General features: G+C 49.0%; 1 protein-coding gene across 1 annotated transcript in view; it reads left to right on the top strand.

The window, feature by feature from the left end:
* GAB3 (GRB2-associated binding protein 3) overlaps positions 1-18,798 on the top strand; it is a 60,579-nt gene that overhangs the window by 38,720 nt on the left and 3,061 nt on the right. The window contains 6 exon segments of the mRNA XM_010013859.1: positions 4,820-5,123; positions 11,370-11,625; positions 12,022-12,500; positions 15,036-15,091; positions 16,182-16,437; positions 17,580-17,661. Of these exon segments, the coding sequence (XP_010012161.1) occupies positions 4,820-5,123; positions 11,370-11,625; positions 12,022-12,500; positions 15,036-15,091; positions 16,182-16,437; positions 17,580-17,661 (1,433 nt within the window).

Genomic DNA, 18,798 nt, shown 5'->3' with positions numbered 1-18,798 from the left:
CAGATTGTGGAAGTAGCGATCGCTTTCTTAGAAACCCCACTGAAATGGAAACAGAGCTATTCCTCTTCCCTTCAGAAGTGGCCCTGGAATTCCCGAAGTGAAAAATTCAGGAGCAAGATGAGAACACTGCTAGCTTGTGTTGCACAAAGCAACATGCTGGCATCTGACCAACGCTGCTGCAAATTCTTTCTTTCTTTTGGCACTGAACTATTGCACTTACGAAGGGCAGATGAAAATTGTTCTAGATTTATGTTGGCTCTTGCCTGACTGTAGTTGTGCTTTTCTGATAAAGCCTCCTCTCTAACGCCAGCAAAGCTTCAGAGGACATGTAGACGTATCATCATCATATCATTCCTTCGTCAAGAAGGAACTAAATTCAAGAGGCCCTCAAATAAGTGCAATATTTCTTCTGGACATGTAGATCCTTTCCATAGTGTAAGTGAGGGGCCTAGGCTGCATCCCAAGAACTGGTTCCTATTTAAGTATATAGGTTACTTAACCATGGGAGTGCAATCTTTTGCCCTTAAATTGAGCCAAATTCTCTTGTAAATTTGGCAGTATGTGCAGCTCCAGGCTAACTATTGTCAGATACTATTGGCTCTGATGGGCTGAAATAACACCCTTCTCGCCATAGCCCCACCGCTCTGTCCATGCTGGCTCCTTGGGTGCCTCTGCTGGGCTGGAAGGTGCTTTCTAGCCTGACAGCAGCACCCCACAGCAACACATGAACCGGACCTCTGGACAAGGCTCACAGTGACACCGACTGTGCCACACCACATCATGACTGTGGGCATAGTTCATGCTGCAAAGACAGAAAACCAGGGATGGTGGGAAGAGCTGTAACACGGAAGGAGGAGGCAGCCTTGTGACTGGTAGATCATAGAATCACAGAATGGTTTGGGCTGGAAGGGGCCTTAAAGCTCATCCAGTTCCACCCCGTGGCCATGGGACACCTTCTGCAGGGACACCTTCCACTAGAGCAGGTTGCTCAAAGCCCTGGCCAAGTCCTGCCACAGCTGAGATCCCAGTGCCTCTAGTGTGCTGCATCCCTTTCCCTGGGGAAAGGAGACATGTAGTTCATTGCAGGAAAATGCCATGAAAATGAGGAGAGGATGTTTCTTGGAGATAAAAGCCTCATGCTGAAAGGTGTGACAAAACCCCTGCTTTGCTTGTGCCATGGAGCAGGGCGAGTCCTGTGTATTGGCAGTGGCAAACCTGCTCGTGTCCATTTGCAGACAAGCTGAGAGTGTCTCAAAAACTTGGCACATTGAATACTCAGCATTTTAGGATAAGCAAGAATGTTTTGTGAGTAGAGGCACATAACAGTGAAAGTTTCCTAATGGAAGTGAGGCACTGGGATGAGACAGTGACAAGACTGGATACGTCAAGTAAGAAGAGGTGCAAAAGATGGTACAAGGAAGCTGATATTAAGAGCAAGCACCCAGAGAAGAGCTGGTCCTGTCCCCTCCCACCCTCCTACCCTCTTTTTGGTGCTGGCCTGCCTGTGCCCCAGCAAGGCTGGGTGCTGGGACACCCGGCTGCAGTGCTCCCCATTTCTCAGCGTGGGATGAGGTGGTTTCCACTGGATTTACTCCCTTAGGTGTCAGGCGCAGAGGAGCGCTGGCACAGGGCAGCAGGGAGCTCAGCAGAGACCATCGCCCTGCGGCACTGCCAGCCGGTCATGGCACCGGCGCTGGTGCCAAGGGGGGCTCAGCACTTCTGTCTTCGAGCCCTGAGCGCTGATTCACCACTGCTGACTCAGGCGGTGCCTATTTAAAGGCTGCTGTCCCTCGGTGCCTCTCCCTCCCCTCGGCTCCAGGTCCAGCGGCAGGTCAGGGGCACGGGCAGGGTGTTTGCCTCGGTCCCTGCAGCTCGCACTGATACCACCCTTGGGTTCAGGGCGCGTTAGTTTCTGGGGCAGTGAACAGTGGCAGCCAAGGGATGTTTGCCTGTCCAAGCTGACAGCACCTCCAAAGGGCAGTTCCGCTGTCCCCCTCAACCCGCCACCTTCCCATGCGCTGCCTACAGCTCCCGTGTTACTCCCAGGAGACAAGAGCACCCTGTCAGCAGCAGGACGGGGCTGGGTGGCTGCACGGGGCACACCACGAGCCTGGGGAAGGCTGTGAGGGTGCAGTGCAGGAGATGGAGCGGGGAGGCCCACCCTTCCCAAGGGCACCGCAGGTCATTCCTTCCCCTCAGCCCAGCTGAGGCTGCCCTGCCATGGTAGCCAGTGTTTTCTCACACAGCCTCGGCTGCTCCCCTCTCCCATCATGAGCCGCGCTGACCAGGCACCTCTCCACCTCCAGTCTCAGCGCCAGCCAGCCGATAAGCCTGATCAAGTTGTGCATCTGCAGGGAAACAGGTCGTCAGGCAGCTTCGTGGTAGCACAAACCCAAACCCAGCTGAGCCGCAGCTGCTCGCGCCATGCCAAAGCCAGCCTTCCCCTCCAAAGAGAGGGACCATGAGCTTTTCCACAAAGCAGAGCTGCAGTTTTCTCTCTCCTCTTGCTGGCTGCCCGTGTTGCACTGAAGCTATAGACCCCTTTACACTCATGAAGATTAAAATGCTAAGGAAGTGGGGACAGGTACTGGGCCATCCTGCCTCAGGGTGTTGTACAGCCATGGCAGGTAGCCCTGAGCTGACCCCAAGCCATGGGCTCAGGTCCCAGCTCCCCACAGCACGGGTGTCACCTAGGCAGGGTGCCCCCAGCTGCTCTCACCCCCTCCATCCTCGGTTTGCTCATATGCAGGTGATTTCCATCCAATTTCTATTAGAAGAAGCCAGTCCTGGAGGTAGGAAGGACTTGTTCTTGCAGTCTTGGGAGAGATTTCATAGCTCCTTTTGCTCTCTGCCCTGGCACCTTGCCTCTCTGAGGGGTGAAGGAGCAGGTCTTATTTGGTTTACACCTCCTGTAGAGTTCCTCTGTTGTTGTTTAGGGGTGAGAGTGTGTTAGGGGACATGACCGTCCCGTCCTGGTGTGTCTGTAGGGTGTGCGCTAAGCACTTACTGTGTGGCACTTGGATTGCAGGAGGCAGAGCTGTGGTCTCTATGACTGTCTATACGAGATACCTGCTGGGCTGTGTCCCACCGTTGGAGCTTGCTAGTCAGCAAAGTGTTTCCTCCGTTAAACATTTTTCCTTTGTTTCTATTTCCTTTGGGGGTGGGGGGTGTTCTTTTCTCTCTTGCCAACACAGGGGGTATGTGTTTGGTCAGCCTTGCGAGAGCTCCCTCTGTGATATTTCATTCTCTGCTCCCTGTGTATTGTTTCTGAAGACGTTTTTTGCTTTCAAGCTAGATTAAGGTGCTGCCAGGCTGAACAGACTGACTTCTAGATAAATTTGTGGATGACAGACTGTGGAAAGCTGCGCTGAAGAAAGTCTCTTTTGAGTAGGAAACAAAAAATACCCAACTTTTTCTTGACAAACGATTGTTGCTATTTTTTGTTGATCATTTAAACTATAACCTTGCCCATAGGAACTCAGTGTCAGCAAAATCTCTAGTGACTATATTGATTCTAAACGGTGCCAGCAAGGATGCTTACAGCTCAGTGAAAACACCCTGAACTCAGTTATTTTCCCTTAAAACCAAATGGTTGGCTGTCTTTAAACTGACAGACAGGCCTACTCTTTGAAAACGAGCATGATTTCTAACTCAAGCACAAGCCATCACCCAGATTTACATCTTTGTGACATGTTATCTTGTAAAGAGCACTTGAATAAGAGACAGGTAGGGAGGTTGTGGTGGTGGTGTTCAGATGTTTCTCTAATGAACTTTAAACTCTTGGGAAGGCAAGTAAAGCAGCCAGTGGCCATACTGCCCAAGTTATTGCAGGGACTTGGGCAGTACATGAGCCCCTGCACCTTTCCCGGGCTGCCACCAGAACTGGGGCAGCTGCAGCCTTAGTTTCAGCCCCCTGAGCCTTGCTGGTTTGGGGATGACTTTATCCAACACAGGTTGTATGGACTTTGTTAAGGGGGAAGCTCCTAATGTCTTATTTCAGCTTTTCTCTGTGGGACAGAGCACGGGGTGGATTTCTTCTGGCCCGTGGAGTAGGTGTGTTGGTGACAGCTGTAATCAACCCAGAGGTGCTTATACTGTTGATGAACAAAAGAACAGCTGCTGGGGAAAAAAAAGGGAAAAAAAAGTTATTTTGTTTCTGGAAACTTGCATGTAGCTTTGTAAAGTGATGCTGCATGGTAGTCCTGCCAGGATGTCATCTAAAGCTGTATGGGACCCATATCCTCAGTCTAAAAAACATCAGTGCTTACCAGGTTTGGTTTGAGTTGATGGTCACTTGAAGTAGTGCCTGCATAGATCATGTCCTTCTGTAAGGTTTGGAAGTTTTCTCTTTAACTTTTTAGCACTACAACTCCCTTAAGGTTTGTTCTGGGCTTTCAGAAGTAACTGGCAGCTCATTAACAGCTTTTTATTGGCACTGAAATCCACAGTGGGGAAGCTGCAGAGGTCATTAGCTTATGTACTGCAACACAGGGTGCAGTCCTAGGTGTTTTCAGGAAGAAAAATGTGTTATAATCTCTTTTGTAGGTGAGATGATGAAGTATTGGTTTTTGATTACACCATGCTGGCAGGCTGAGGGCAAGAGGAGGGGAGAAGTCTTACTCCTCTTGACCTCCAAAGGGACAACCCTCTGCCTTTTTTCCTATTACAAATGCAAGCTGATAGCAAGCACTTCATATCTAAGTGGCATTTTGGCCAGCTTATCAAAACAGCTATAAAGCCTCAAAGAGAATGAGCGTGTTGTGCTGATTGATGTATTATGTGGTTGGCACTAAAAGTGCCCTTTCTGTGCCATTCGCAGGCATGGCGGAAGCGCTGGTTTGTGCTGCGCAGAGGCCGCATGAGCGGGAACCCGGATGTGCTGGAGTACTACAGGAACAACCACTCCAAAAAGCCCATTAGGATCATCGACCTCAACGAGTGCGAAGTGCTGAAGCACTCGGGGCCCAACTTCATCAAGAAGGAATTTCAGAACAACTTTGTCTTCATTGTGAGAACCACCTACCGCACCTTCTACCTGGTAGCCAAAACTGAGGAGGAGATGCAGATCTGGGTGCACAACATCAGTCAGATCTGTAACTTTGGACATCTAGAAGATGGCACAGGTAGGATCATGCTTGTCTTGGGGGTTGGGAGGATGACCAGTGGCTCATCCGCAGCAGAACCCAGGGTGAGAGGAAGCAGGGACCTTGTTGGGCTGGGCAGGTGGTGTGGGACTTTGTTTCCTATAGCTCCACAGAGCACTGAGGTGCTGCTAAACCCTGATTTGAAAGCTATCAGGGATCTCACTACTGCTGGGTAGAAATAATAGCTGGTCATTTGGTCTCACTTTGATGGAGCAATTCTTGCTAGAACAACAGCAGGTCCTTCATAAGAAAAGGTACTGTTTATGTAAAAAGCTGACCGAGTGTTATCCTCTGGGGCCGCTTATTTCATTACATGTCCCATATTTATTTAGTTTGGTTAATGTAAGACACCTGTTCCAGGAAAGGGTCCTACAAAACTCGTATTTTCTCAGGCTTTGCTGGATGTGGAATGTGCACAGGCTTGGGTGTATATGCATGTACATATATCAATGACAAAAACACTGAGCTGTCTCAGTGACAAAAATACTGAGCTGTCTTAGGCTATTAATGAGAAATAAGAGTAAATAAAAGACAAAGGATAGGAGAGTGTTAGTTAGTGTGTGTCTAGACTTAAGAGATAGTCCTGCCAGAGAAGCATAAAGTCAGCCTGTTATGCCAGAACCTACACTTGTACATACTCAGTAGGGTGAGTTTCTTGGAAAGCTTCCAAGAATTAACCACTCCAAGATGGATGTAGCCAGTAATTAAAGTCAGGACCTGTATCATCATTAACTTACCTTTCAAATGAGACAATCGGGCTCAGATAACAGCAATCTGTCTTTCCCTTGACATTTCCAAGAGGCAGATACAGCAACAATTTGAGAGCTTCTTAGGAAGTGAGTCAGAAGGCAGTGCAAGAGCAGAAAAGGGTAGTGATGGAGGGACTCCATCCCAAGGGCAGTAATACGTTTGGTGGTATCACCATGTGCCATGGTCCCTGTGCTGTTGCACTCAGACTGCTCCCCGTGTCTGCAACTGCTATGTAGCTGTATCGTTACCTTGTAGTTTGAACGGAAACAAAAGGCTATGGTGAGATGTTTTGTTTTAATCAATCCTAGTTCCTGGCCTTCTTTAATCTTCTCTTCAGTAGTTTATTCTGAGAGGAAGTGGGAGTCAAAAGCGCACTGCAGCGGTCTTGTTGTAAATGTGATGTGTGCTCTGTTCCCATTCCCTTTAGAAACCACCAGGAAACATGCTGACATATTTTTATGTGCCAGTACAAACTGCTCCTGAATGCAACTAGCAAACTAGGGCTGGTAGCCTTGAGGAATTTGAGTCAGTAGCTGTTTGGAGCTTGGATACAACTTGGGATATTCAGTAACCCCCTTCTTACAGGTCTGCCCTCACTGACACTGAGATATTGCTCTTGCATTGCTACTTCTGATGCAGTATTATTCTATATATAATTTTACCAACTACTCTGAAATGAAGGTAAGTCTGTCCATGCAAAACAGAAAAGAGAAATACTTTTTGTGTCTCAGATGTGTATGCAGACTGCGAGGATGAGCGTAGGGAGATGTAATCTGTGGCAGAGGAGCTAAGACAGTGGCTATCGCAGAATGGATGCGTTTATACTGGGAAATGTCTGTTCTGTTATGCTGGTACAGAACAGCATTGCTTGTAAGACTTACACGTGGGCAAGAGTCAGAGTATTACAGAGTGGTATTTCTCTCTCAGCAAAGATTGCAGTGCAGAGTCTCGGTTCAGTATAAAGTCTGGCACCTGAACTTACAGCCCTCATGCCAGATGGCATAAGCTAAGCTTCCAGACATGCACTTACTGTATCTCTAATGGTGAGTATCTCGTAAGATCATCTACTTATCCTGCAGTCCACGCTCCTGAGGCCAGGTCTGGGGTGTGTTCGGGTCAGGCTGCAGGGCATGTTCAGATCCGCCAGTTTAAATCTGCACGGTTCCACAAGTTGCACATCACATTTCAAACAGTTGCTAATTGCTTCAGCTTTTTGGAAGCATCTAAATCCCTCAAGAGCCCGTAGGTTTAAACAAATTACCCTTAAAAATTAACATAAGAAGAGAAAAGCTCTGTTAAATGCCATATGCTTTTTTGACTCGAATGATACTGTGTTAAAAAATAATAGTCCCTGAAATGAATCATCAAAAGAAAGACACATCAATTGCGGGAAATTTTAACAAGCAGTTCTGTATATTAAAATAAATCTCAAAGCCAATATCATATTATGAAATCAATCACTCTTAATCCTTGCATCTCTGAAAATCTGCTGTGACTTCGAGGCCAAAACCTGCACAGAAATCACAGCCACAGGTTCACTCAGTGACTCAGCTTTAAACACCATCCCGTTGTTCCGGTAGCAAAGGAGCTGGATCAACAGCCAGGCCCTTGTCACCCTCGGGGCTGACACGCAAGCAGGCAGATGAGACCAAAGCTAAACCACGGCTAAAGGACAGTGTTCTATCAACAGGAGAGGGACGTCTGAGACAGAGGCGACATGCGAGCGCCAGGCAGATGTCAGGAAGCACCTGGGAGGCGGCTGTCGGGAAGGACCTGCCAGCAGCAATCAGTGCGCTGCAGCACTCGGTGCCACACGGAACCGCGCTGCCTGTGCTGAAAATGACGGGGGAGCTGGCACCTTGGGGGAGGCAGCTGGGGAGGGAGGAAGAGGCCTCTCCCTCCCTGTTTTCCTACCATTTCTGTGTCAGATCTTGCTCCCACCTCCGGTGAAGGCTCCCAAAAGAGCAGTCGTTCCCCAGTGCCATGGGACCTGTGGCCATGCAGAGGATTGAGAGGGCACACAGGCCAAGTGGCTGGGGAGGAGAAGGGATGAAATGAGGTGGCATCATGAGCACACTTTATCCCATCCACAAGCTGAAACCATGATTGACTGACACAATGCAGTACAGTATCTTTCCACTGGAGAAACTGCTGTGAAAGTTGTTTAGCCTTTTTCATTAGGAAGCCCTCTTTCTAAAGGCTGTAGCTGTTCATTGCATGCTCCTCAAAGCCAGGCTTTGGCAGGCAGCTCCTCAGACTAAGAGGGACCTTTTGTCTTGGGTTCCCTCTTCACTTCTTCCACAGGCTCCAGGTATTTCTCCACATCCCGTGTAAATGCCTTGCTCCTTCTGGATGCAGCCCTTACCTGAAGATCCCTGCTGATCTCCATTGCTCCTCTGTTGCTCTGTTCTCTCCCACAGCACTCAGGGCCACAGTGGAGCCTCATGTCCCTGGGGAGGCCCTTCGCTGGTGCCCTCCGTGCGCAGTTCATGGCCCAGCACGTTGGCAGGGTCACCCTAAGCGACAGGCTACCTTGGGTCCCTCTTAGCAGCTGGATTAGAGCATTTCTGTTCCTTCACCTCTGCCTCAGCTCTGGCTGCTCTATTGTTCACACCCATCCTTGCCCATTGCTGGGACCTTCTTCCTTTCTGCCAGCTCCTCTGGTGGTTTCTTTGCCTCCTTAAATGTCTCTCCCTTTGTTTTTTTCCTTTTGCCCTGCCATGGGATGGGGATGGTTTGGTTCTCCAGGACCTTGCTGCAGCCACACTGGGGAGCATCTCCCAAGCCAGGGCAGTTTGCTGGGAGCAAGGGAAGGCAGGACCACTGCACTGAGGGTCTACCTGGGGGGACTGTACTCTCCTTGCAGGCATGCCTTCTCCTGAGCATCTTCGCATCATTTCCCCCTCCATACAAAGTGGGGCTGGCAGTGTCCTGGCAGGATGGCTCACGGCAGTGCCTGGCTCTTGCGCAGGAGCTCAGGGGAGGTGTGACAGCTCCTCACAGCCCATGGGAGATGCTAGAGTACAAACACTGGGGCTACTCCCTCCATACTCCACCCTCAGCAGAAGAAAATCCCTTTTCAGCTACACAGACTCAAGGCTGCTCTTTATCCTCAGGCTCTGGCTCCTGGCCAGGAGGGTGGGTGGCATTTCTACTGCCTTGGTATGGCCACGCAGCCTGATGGGCAGTTGCTGTAAGCAGGTCCCCCTATTTCAGTGTGTCCCTGCACTGCTGCTGCACCATGGTGATTGTGGGGGAGTGGGCTGGGGTCTGTAACAGTAGGGAGAAGCCTTCTGCTTCTCCAAGCAATGGCTCTGGCATCAATGCAGGGCAGAGATTTTTTGGGTTAATACCCACTGAAGCACTTATTTTGGCAGCTGAAGCCCCCTGCAGTGCCTCTGGCAAAGGAGAGGGCAGGCATCAAACCTATTCTCTGCCTTCTCACTGTTGAAAGTGGCCATGCATAATTTATTCTACCCAGCTGCTGTCACCACAGGACTTTAATGCGTGCTGCTTCGATTACCAGCAGAGCTGGCAGGGACAGGGACGGTCTGTTAGGAGCTGGCTGCAGGTCCCTGAGCCCCCGAAGGTTAGAAAAGGGCAGGGCTATGCTGTCCCCATCCCTCCCTCCTGCTCACAACACTTGCCATGTGGTCTGCAGATCGCAGCCTTTCCTGATGGGATAATCCGTGGCTAAAGCCTGTGAGTACCAGATGGAGTTCAGGCCTGTTTGTTCTCTTGTGTTAATAATCCAGAATGCCATTCATTTCTTTCTTACGCATTGTGGCAGATTTTAGTTGTTGGTTGTCGCTGGGCTTTTTAAATATGTGGTCAGATGGTGACGTGAACGTGCTTCTCTGAGATCCCTATGGAGTTCTCCAGTGCGTATTTGATCATCCTCAGCTTGCAAGACAGCTCCCGAGTCCAAGATCTGAAAGCAGAGTTGCTGTCTGAGCCAGCACAATGAACAAAAGTTATTTTTCAGATGGGAAGGCTGCAGCTCTCAGCTCTGCTTTGCAAACCTGAAACCCCATAAAAACCATTCCTTCCAGATGCTCACTGCTGAAATCCTGCTGCTATAAGCACCTGCTCAAAATTAAACCAATAATAGAATCTCAGAATGGTTTGGAAGGATTGGGTTGGAAGGACCTTGAAGCTCATCCAGTCCCAACCTCCCGCCATGAGCAGGGACACCTTCCACTAGAGCAGGTTGCTCCAAGCCCCTGTGTCCAACCTGGCCTTGAACACTGCCAGGGATGGGGCAGCCACACCTTCTCTGGGCACCCTGTGCCAGTGCCTCACCTCCAATTTAAGCACATGCTTATGTGCTTTGCTGACCTGAGGTCCATCACTGCACCAGACCTTGAAACCTAACAGAAGGAAGCATCAGTGAGTCAATACTGGTAGATGGGAAGGAAAGAGGCAGCTCCCTCCCTGTTTTAAAGGAATGAGGTGTGGAGTACTGCAGGGAGAGGGAAAATCTGCTGGTTTACTCTTCTCACTGAGACCAGCAAGATGACAGGGTGAAGCCCACTGTGGCTAGCGCAGAAATCTGGGTCATTAGAGGGTCTTGCTTGTGCTTAGTGATGTTGCTGTCTAACCCCCCAAGTCTTGGCAGCCCCCTCCATCTCTTCTGACCTGATAGTGCACATACCTAGCATCTCCCGGGGTTGAGAAGTGACTGCAAGAGCCCAGTACAGTGTCAAGAATCCTTCACCCCTTCTGCTCAGTGACCCCAGCTCTCCAGCAGGGACGGAGGCTAGAGAGCATTAGAACAAGGCTTGTTGCTGCTGCCGGACAATGCTCAGGCCAGATGGACATGAGTGCCTCAGCTGTAATTGGAGGTGGACGCAGGGCTGACGGAGCCTGCTCTGTGCAGCCTGGGCCAGTCCTGCTGCCAAACCTGCTCCTCTGCCCTCCACCAGCCCTCTCTGCGCTGGGAGGACTGAAGTGCTCCGTCACTGAGCACAGGCTCCCATGTGCCTTGTAGCCTCCAGAAACAGCACACCTTTTCTCAGCAGAGCCAACAAGCCAACTGGGCAATGACAGCTACACCACAGCTCTCATGGCTTTCATGTCCAGCCTAGAGAGGTATAAGGAGTTTGCAGACAAGTTCAGAGGTGCAACAAATCCAGCTACTCCATGAGCTGCAAAGCTCAGTTTTGTCCACTGAGATGTAGAAAGTAGGAAGAAATCAGTCCCTTTCCTTGCCACCATTAATTTGAAGTGTTGGGGATGAATATTTGTGCTAGGTCCTAAAAAATACTTGACAAAACAGACTGCTGTGCCTCAGCACTTTCCTCAGCAGAGGCTGTCTTCATCACTGCCTGCAGTAGGGACGCTACAGCTCTGCAGGAGTGGGGTACCCCAGAGCAAGGCGGGTCTGCACCTTCTGTGGCCCCTTGATTTGTCAGCTGGCGTTGGCCAGGGTGAGCCAGAGCCGTCCCTCACCCGGGGCCATCATTCCCATTGCAGGTTCGGTGGAGAGCCTGTCTCACACGACCTCGTCCCCGCAGCCATCCCCAGCCACCTCTACCCATGCCTCCCGCGTCGCCGACCCCTCCTTCTCTGTGGACCACGCTGCTGCTGATGCGTCTGCTGCGGAGGAGACCCCCAGCGAGTCGGAGTCGGTCTTCCTCCCCGACTACCTCTTCCTCTCCAACTGCGAGTCGGGCAAGCTCAGCCACAACAGGTAGGTCGGGGTCTGCCATTGTCACACTCTGCCTGCCCAGTGATGCCCTGGGAAACTGGGACAACTGGTCCTTGAGCCCTGCCACTCAGGGTAGGCTCCTGAGCACAAAAGGGAACCATCAGCCTAATCCAATTTACAGGGGGGCTTTTCATAGCACAGATTAACAGTCGAGCATTGTATGTTGGTCCTGTCCCTTTCCAGGGTGGGTGGCTGACAAGTTCACATACAGCCTCCCTCCAGATGCCCATTTTGCCAGCTGCTGCCCAAGATGCTCCACAAAGTGCCCCAGTCCAGCTCAGGGAGAGCTTGCACAACCACAGGGAAGGGACAGTTTTAGTCCTGAGCTATGGGGCTGTTTTCATTTTTGCTGTATGCTTACTCAGTTGCAACCAGGAGGAAAGGAAAGCGCAGGTCCTGACCCCTGTCTCTGTGCAGGTGTGACAGCTGGTCGAATTCGGACAGATCTCTGGAGCAAACCTCATCAGACGATGTTTTTGTCGACTCCTTGCAGTCCCAGCCCTCCCTGTACCTTGTACAGCCATCCAGCGCAGGCACTGGGCACCAGGATGGGGCCCCGCTGGCAAATCCCAGCACCGTGTCCAGGAACATAGACGTTAATGGGCCACCCAATGACATTTCCTCCTCTTCTCCACTGCTGGGGACGCCGCTGACGCCAACCTTCCAGATTGACAAGAGCCAAAGCGCGCTGCCCTACGGTGTAACCCAGCTGGACGTCCTGTCCAACACCCCCCCGCCGCGGCCGCCCAAGCCAACCCACTTCTCGGACCGGAGAGGGGATGAGGTTGTTGGTGGGGCCCTCCAGAACGGCCACGCAGGGATCTGCCGGGCTCAAGTTGCTCTGGTGCCCAGGAGGATCTCCTTGTCCAGCTTAGACAATGTGAGGAATTGGAAAGGTGAGTGCATTTCTGAGAGCCAGAGAAGCAGGATTGGTGAGGGATGGAGCGCAGAGTGGGTGCCCACCTTCAGTTGTGCCTTCCTGTTCTCCCTGCTCTGAAACTACACAGCACCAAAAGCAACCTGAAATGCTAGTTTCAAATTAGTTCAGACCTGTTCCCCACATTCAGCTCCTGCCGCATAAAAGCCCCCTCAGTGTGTATACATGGGCAGCAATTTGGCTGTGATCTCTTCAGGGTGCCTCATGGCTTGATAGTTTTCTATGCCCCTCCCTCTTCAAAAGGGAAAGCAGTAGAAAAACAAAAATTAAAAGCCAGCCACTGAATCAGGCAATGCCAAACTCTCTGTCTATGCAGGTCAAAATGTGGGCTTGCACATGGGAAATGCCTTTGTAGCTGTGCTGCTCCACTACTTCCAGTACTTTCCATAACAGCAGCATGTCTTTATGCAGTTTAGAGTAAAGAACAGGAAGCCAGGGAGACACTGGGGATGGGATATAATCCCAGTTCAACCAGGGACTCTGTCCTTGAGCAAATCCCATTTTGTCCTTGCGCTTCAGTCACGGTAGCCTGAAAACCTGCTGCAGACTGAGACTCTGCTGCAAAGCAAGTTCCGCTCTGAGCTGAGGCAACTTGTTCTTGAAACACCACCATGGCAAACAAAAATAAGTCAAAAACCAGAACATCAAGGTGTTAAAACCAGCATACACCCTATGAGAAAGTTTTATTTTGTGGAGCCACAGAACAGAGGGAGGCAGCTGGAATATCTGGCTGGAAATCATCAAGCATTTTGTAGTGATGTGGTATTTTTGATGAGGAAGAAAATACAGGTTTTAAAGGACAAGCATCTTTAAGATTCCTGTAGTTTGAATGTGGAACCCATGTTTGGAGCCATTTGATCTTGCTCTTAAAGCTCAGAAGCTAAAGCAAGGAAACCTCTGCCCAGCCTGTTTATCAGTGTGCAAACAATTCTTGGAAGGTTTCTGAAGAAACACCCATCAGTGGAATTGGTATTCTTAATTATCAGTTACTTTTGGTTGCTCCCCAAAAGGTGCTCCTCTGCTTCTGCATATGTGCTGCCCTAACGCCAGTGAGACAGTTAACGTTCCTCCAACCCAATTTACAGCAAAATGTTTTTAAGAGGATTAAGTGGCCAAATGTCATGTTCTGCTACAGTGCTGCAAGGTTATCTCTGCCTGACAGGGGGCAGCAATGAATTAATAAGTGCTGCTATTTTTTCTTACCCTACGTGCAGCTGAAACTATTTGAAAGGTTAAACTCTGAATTAAAATGTGTTTAACAAGAAAGATCAGAAAAAAGGAACACGGAGAAAGCAGCTGTTCCTCACCAGCTCCCAGAGTGAGCCCACTCCAGTTAGTTCCTTTGTTTTTTGCCCTTGGCAATCTGGAAAAGCTGAACAGATGTAATTACTCCCGAGCAAAGGCAGTGTATGCTAGTTGTAGGGCCATGAAGGGGAACAAGCAGCACAAGTATAAGGCACCTGTATCCTGGTATCTGCTGGAGTGTTGTTCCTCAATGTCTTTTTGCCAAAATAATAAATGCAGCTAACCCAGGACAGTGATTGTCTCTGACTATATATCTGCACTAACAGTATTGCTTTGTTCTTCTTTAGTGCCATGGCCCTTTATGCTGACAGCAACACAAAGCCCCCCAGTTGCAGTGCAGCATTGACATCTCCACCATAAGAGCAGGGACTGGATTAGCATGGTTGCAGGGTTTAATGCATTCTCACAGAAAAGCTGTTTCCTGCACAGAAAATCCTTTTCCTGAAAAGAATGGTAGTTGTAAGCATCTCCCACTGCTGATCCTCCATGCGTTGAATCCTGGATTTCAGGGGTTTTGCCTTTTGCTTCTAAAGTAAAACTGACCTACAGCAAGACAAAGGCCAGCCTGCACAAGGGGACACACCGGCTGGTGACCTTTTCTCTGGCTGTTTGATCCCCATCAGCTTGAGCCACTTGCACCACACCTGCATTTCTGGGTGACAAGAGAAGAATTCCTCTCCTACCATTCAGTTCCCCCATGCACCCTTTGTACAACAACATGTGCTTCCCTGGCACCTTACGTACAAGGCTCCTAAACAACTTTCCAAACAATAATGAATTAATATTCCCTGCAGTGCTTTTTCATAGAATTCATCCAATCTGACATGGGAAACGGAGCAGGGCTAGAGCAGGAGCTGGGTTTAAATGTTTGCTTTGTTGCTTGCTCTCCACACCACACCAGTCTTTCTCCCCAGCTGCTTGTGTTACAGGAAGAGTAAGTTACAGCTGTATTGTCCATGAGCATGTTCCTTGGTTTCATCATACTGAAAATAGACGTAATCACTCTTGAAATTACGGAGTTAGTTCAGGTCTTAAGTGTTATTGGATTTCCTCATTTAGGGTAAATACTAGGAGTTATGGAATCTTTATAAAACTGATTATATTAGAGCCATACGCTTTCCTCCAGAATTATCTCTGTAATGTTGCACTGCCTTATCACATTCTTAATCACTTTTTTTTTCCCTTGCAGCAGATATGGAAGGCAGTTCCTTAAGAAGTCGGGATAAGAGGCTTAGCTTAAATTTGGTAAGTACTCTGCTTGCGTAAATTTAGAAGACTGGCATATGACAAACTTCAGAAAGTGAATCGTCTCACATTCTGACATCCAATCAGTCCTCTCCTGTGTTCAGTGGAAGAAGCACTTGGCTTTGGGCAACTTCTGTGCTGCTGCTTTGTGGCTGCAGGAAGCCTTTGAGAAGAGAGGGAGGGGAAGGCCCAAACCCCGAGCATGCTGGTTTTAAAGCAGATGAAGCCAGCTCTATTATGAAAAAGGATAACAGTAACCTCAAGAATTAAACTGTTGACAAAGAGCACCTGAGAACACTGCTTATCTGTTGAAATAAAAGGGTCTGCAGAAGCCGATCACTTCATGATCCTGAGGGATATCTCTTCTTTAAGAGTCTCTGCTCACAAAGCACCTGTGATTCAGGACTTTTGTCAGACCAAGGTTCCTGACTCTGCCTTTGACAGCCATGGTTATATGTAGCACCACCACACATCACATAGCCAGTCTTCTGCCTGGTGCTAGATACTGTCTCCTGTGTGGGACTTGTTTTTTTGCTGCTTGTATGTAAGCTCTGGTGGCAGGCAACGTATTTTTCTCTCCTTTGAAAGCTTGAAAGGTTTGTAATCAGTTACTCTGACCATTCAGCCAGAACTAACTTGCATTAGATGAATTTCTAGTGTTTGTTCTCAACTATCGGAAGCAATTTGTAGGTCTGTGTGTCTGCTCTCTCAGCTTCCACATCTGCAAAAATCTAGTTCATCATCTCTTCTCCTCCATTAAGATGTTTTTTTGTATGAAGGAGCCTCTTTCATTTTAGAGATCAGAATTACTGCTGGGAAAGGCAAGCGCAGCCTTCAACTGAAGGATTTATCCTACTTAAGTCACCAATAAGTTTGGTTCTAGTTTCCAGCAGTGACTTGTGAAGCTCAGAATTGGACTCCTCCAAACCTGGAGTGTGCACCTGAACTCACACATTTGTCTTGTGTCATTTCAGCTTGTGCCTCTCATGTCAGGACCGGCCTGCGGCTCAGATCTCTTGCCAGCATGCAGGGGAGGTAGCTGTTCATTTGTTGACCAGTTTCTCTTTCTTTTCCTCCTTTGGTTCTGAAGCCCTGCCGGTTCTCCCCGCTCTACTCAACTGCTTCAGACAGCACAGAAGACAGCTATGTGCCCATGCGCCCCAGCACCTCTCCCTCTGCTCCTGGCTCCGACTGTTCACCCGATGGCTACATCCCCATGAGCCCTGGCTCAGCCACGTTTACCTTCCCTGTTGTCAGCACTGAAAAACTCACCAGCCCCTTACCTGAGCTTCCCTCGGACCTGGAGCCCCCTCCAGTGAACAGAGACCTCAAGCCTCGTAGGAAGTGTAAGCCCAGACCTAAAGTGCAATTGGCAGTCAGGGAGCCTGATAGCAGGGACATGGGTGACCTCCTTTGATAGTGCCCTGGGTGTATTTTAAAGTGCTTCCTGCTCTAGGAGAGGGATTGAATTGCTGCGTAAGTGGCTTAGAGTACTGTAACATAAGGTGAACCTGCAGGGTTGTTTGTGAGCATAGGAAGAGTGTCCATGCCTGTGGCTGCAGTCAAACACCAGCAGACTGCATTAGCATGGTGCATGGCTTCAGGTCCACTCTGACTGCAAATGACCAAATGGACATAGCCTTGGAGAGACAGCACATTAAACCCTGCAGCTCTGAAGTACATATATTGCTGTCTCATCAGCTCCCTGAGCTTCCAGGAACAGAACATCCAAACACTGAAATATTCAAACTTCATGTGTGGGCTGTAGGTTAAAACTCTATTGGGCAGGTAAAGCTGTTCTGGTTTAATTAGGAATTTCCTGCAGATGCTTTTACTGATGGTAATTTTCAACTTCTGCTTTTCATGGCATCTCCAGCATCTGCGTTGCACTTCCAGATGATACACTGGGGACAAAATTCAGCTTTGCAGTGGAGAAATTGCATAAACTAGCCTACATTAAACCTCTTTGGGCTGCAGAGATAAAGGGCTACTCAAGTTGGTTCAGGAAATGCTACTGTTGAAACAGACATTTAGACCATTGCCAGGAAGCAAAGCTCAGGTCCCTTCTTAGAGGGTTTGGGGAATGGACACTGGCTGGTGAGAAGAATGATCCTCCATGTGTAGGATGTGTTTGTCTAGAAGAGAGCCCAAAACTTGTGTTTACCTGTAGGCTGAACTGGCCGCTCCTCTTGAGGGCAGCACATGCAGAGCAGATTTGAGGCAAGCACACGGACCTGGTGGGGCACTTGCTCTCCTTATGCCCATTGTATTTATTGTGTTATTTTAAGGTAAATGAGGGACTTTGCTTTCCAGCACTGACTGAAGTGGCCGTTTGTTACTGATTTCTTGTCTTGGTTATATCTATTATGTTCTGTGAAATACTCTGTTAGGTTCTTGCTGTTAATATAGAACTGCATTTTTCTGAACAGTCAGTACTTTTTATTAGCTCTGCTATTGGAAACATAGTTCCTTTTGTATCTACTTGCAGCGCGGCCACCTCCTCTGGACTTGAGGAACCTCTCCACAATCCGGGAGCATGCTGCTGTGACCAGGATGTGGACTGTGCCTTAGTAAGTCAACAAGAAACCTGCTGTTCCAATCTTTTAAGCATTAACATTGTGGAATGTAGTTAAAAATAACTTATCACATCCCACAAGAAACAGTTTCCTGGCAAAGTCCACAAACAAAAATTCCCCAGGGCTCCTTCCAACATCCCCCAGGCTTTTGCTGTCTGTAAAAATCAAGGCTCCCTTTCACAATGGGAAGCTCCAGTGCATTCAGCATCACGCAGTGATGTTCAGTCTGTTTTGAAGGTTCCTTTCAAAAAGACTGGAGCTGGCCTGCACTCTGGTGTGGCTGCTGCAATGGGTAAAAGCTTCACATGCCTTAATTTTTCCTTCTCAAAGTAATAGAGCTATTTTTGTTTCTGAGAATTAAGACAGCAAAGGAGAACCAAATTAGATAGATTTACCTGACTTGTAGCCTGGGTGTAGACTTCTGTGCTGCCACACAGCAATTCAGACTTCATCTGTTGGTGTGGTCTTTTGTTACTGGAAATGAGTTGTGGTCCCAAAGCCCAGGTAGTATGAACAGATGATACTGTTGGGTGCCAAGGGCAGCCCTCAGAGAGCTCATGAGCAGGGGAGGACTGCAGCCTGCTGGCTGGGGGGATCTTGGCACCACAGGGAAAGGCAGACAGGAGAGCAGCTGCATGCAAAGCTGGGAATTCCCATCAGCCTTCTCTGCACACCCCAGGCAGTCTGGGAAACGTGGGGTCTTCCTGGCAAAAGTGCCAGATGGGGCATTTCCACTGCCCTGCCTCAGGTAGTCATTTGATGGGCAAAAAGGACACGAGATGGACATTTTCTCACTGCAGACCCCTCTCTCAGCTGTACATTCCAAAGCTGGTTAAGCCCTTCAGTGCTGCATGCTGCCTATTAGGGAAACCCAGTAGCCTCCCTCAAGCATCCCTCCCAGAGCACTGTGGTTAATTAGTGCTGACACAGTGCAGAGTCCTGAAGGATAATGAGCTCAGAGGGAGTTTGCATGTTTTACATTAACAAAACTAAAAAAAGAAGTATGGCCGGAACTAATAAAGCAAAAGGAATTATACTGCTCATGCTGCACAAAGTGGCCATCCAGTTTCCTAACAACTAACCCCATTGTGCTAGCCTGCAATAATTTACTCACTATATACCTCTGACAGT

The sequence above is a fragment of the Nestor notabilis genome, unplaced genomic scaffold (assembly GCF_000696875.1).
Source record: "Nestor notabilis isolate BGI_N333 unplaced genomic scaffold, ASM69687v1 scaffold15304, whole genome shotgun sequence".
Lineage (NCBI taxonomy): Eukaryota > Metazoa > Chordata > Aves > Psittaciformes > Psittacidae > Nestor > Nestor notabilis.
Note: the sequence above shows the minus strand (reverse complement) of the source record. Positions and strands in the feature narration are given on the sequence as shown.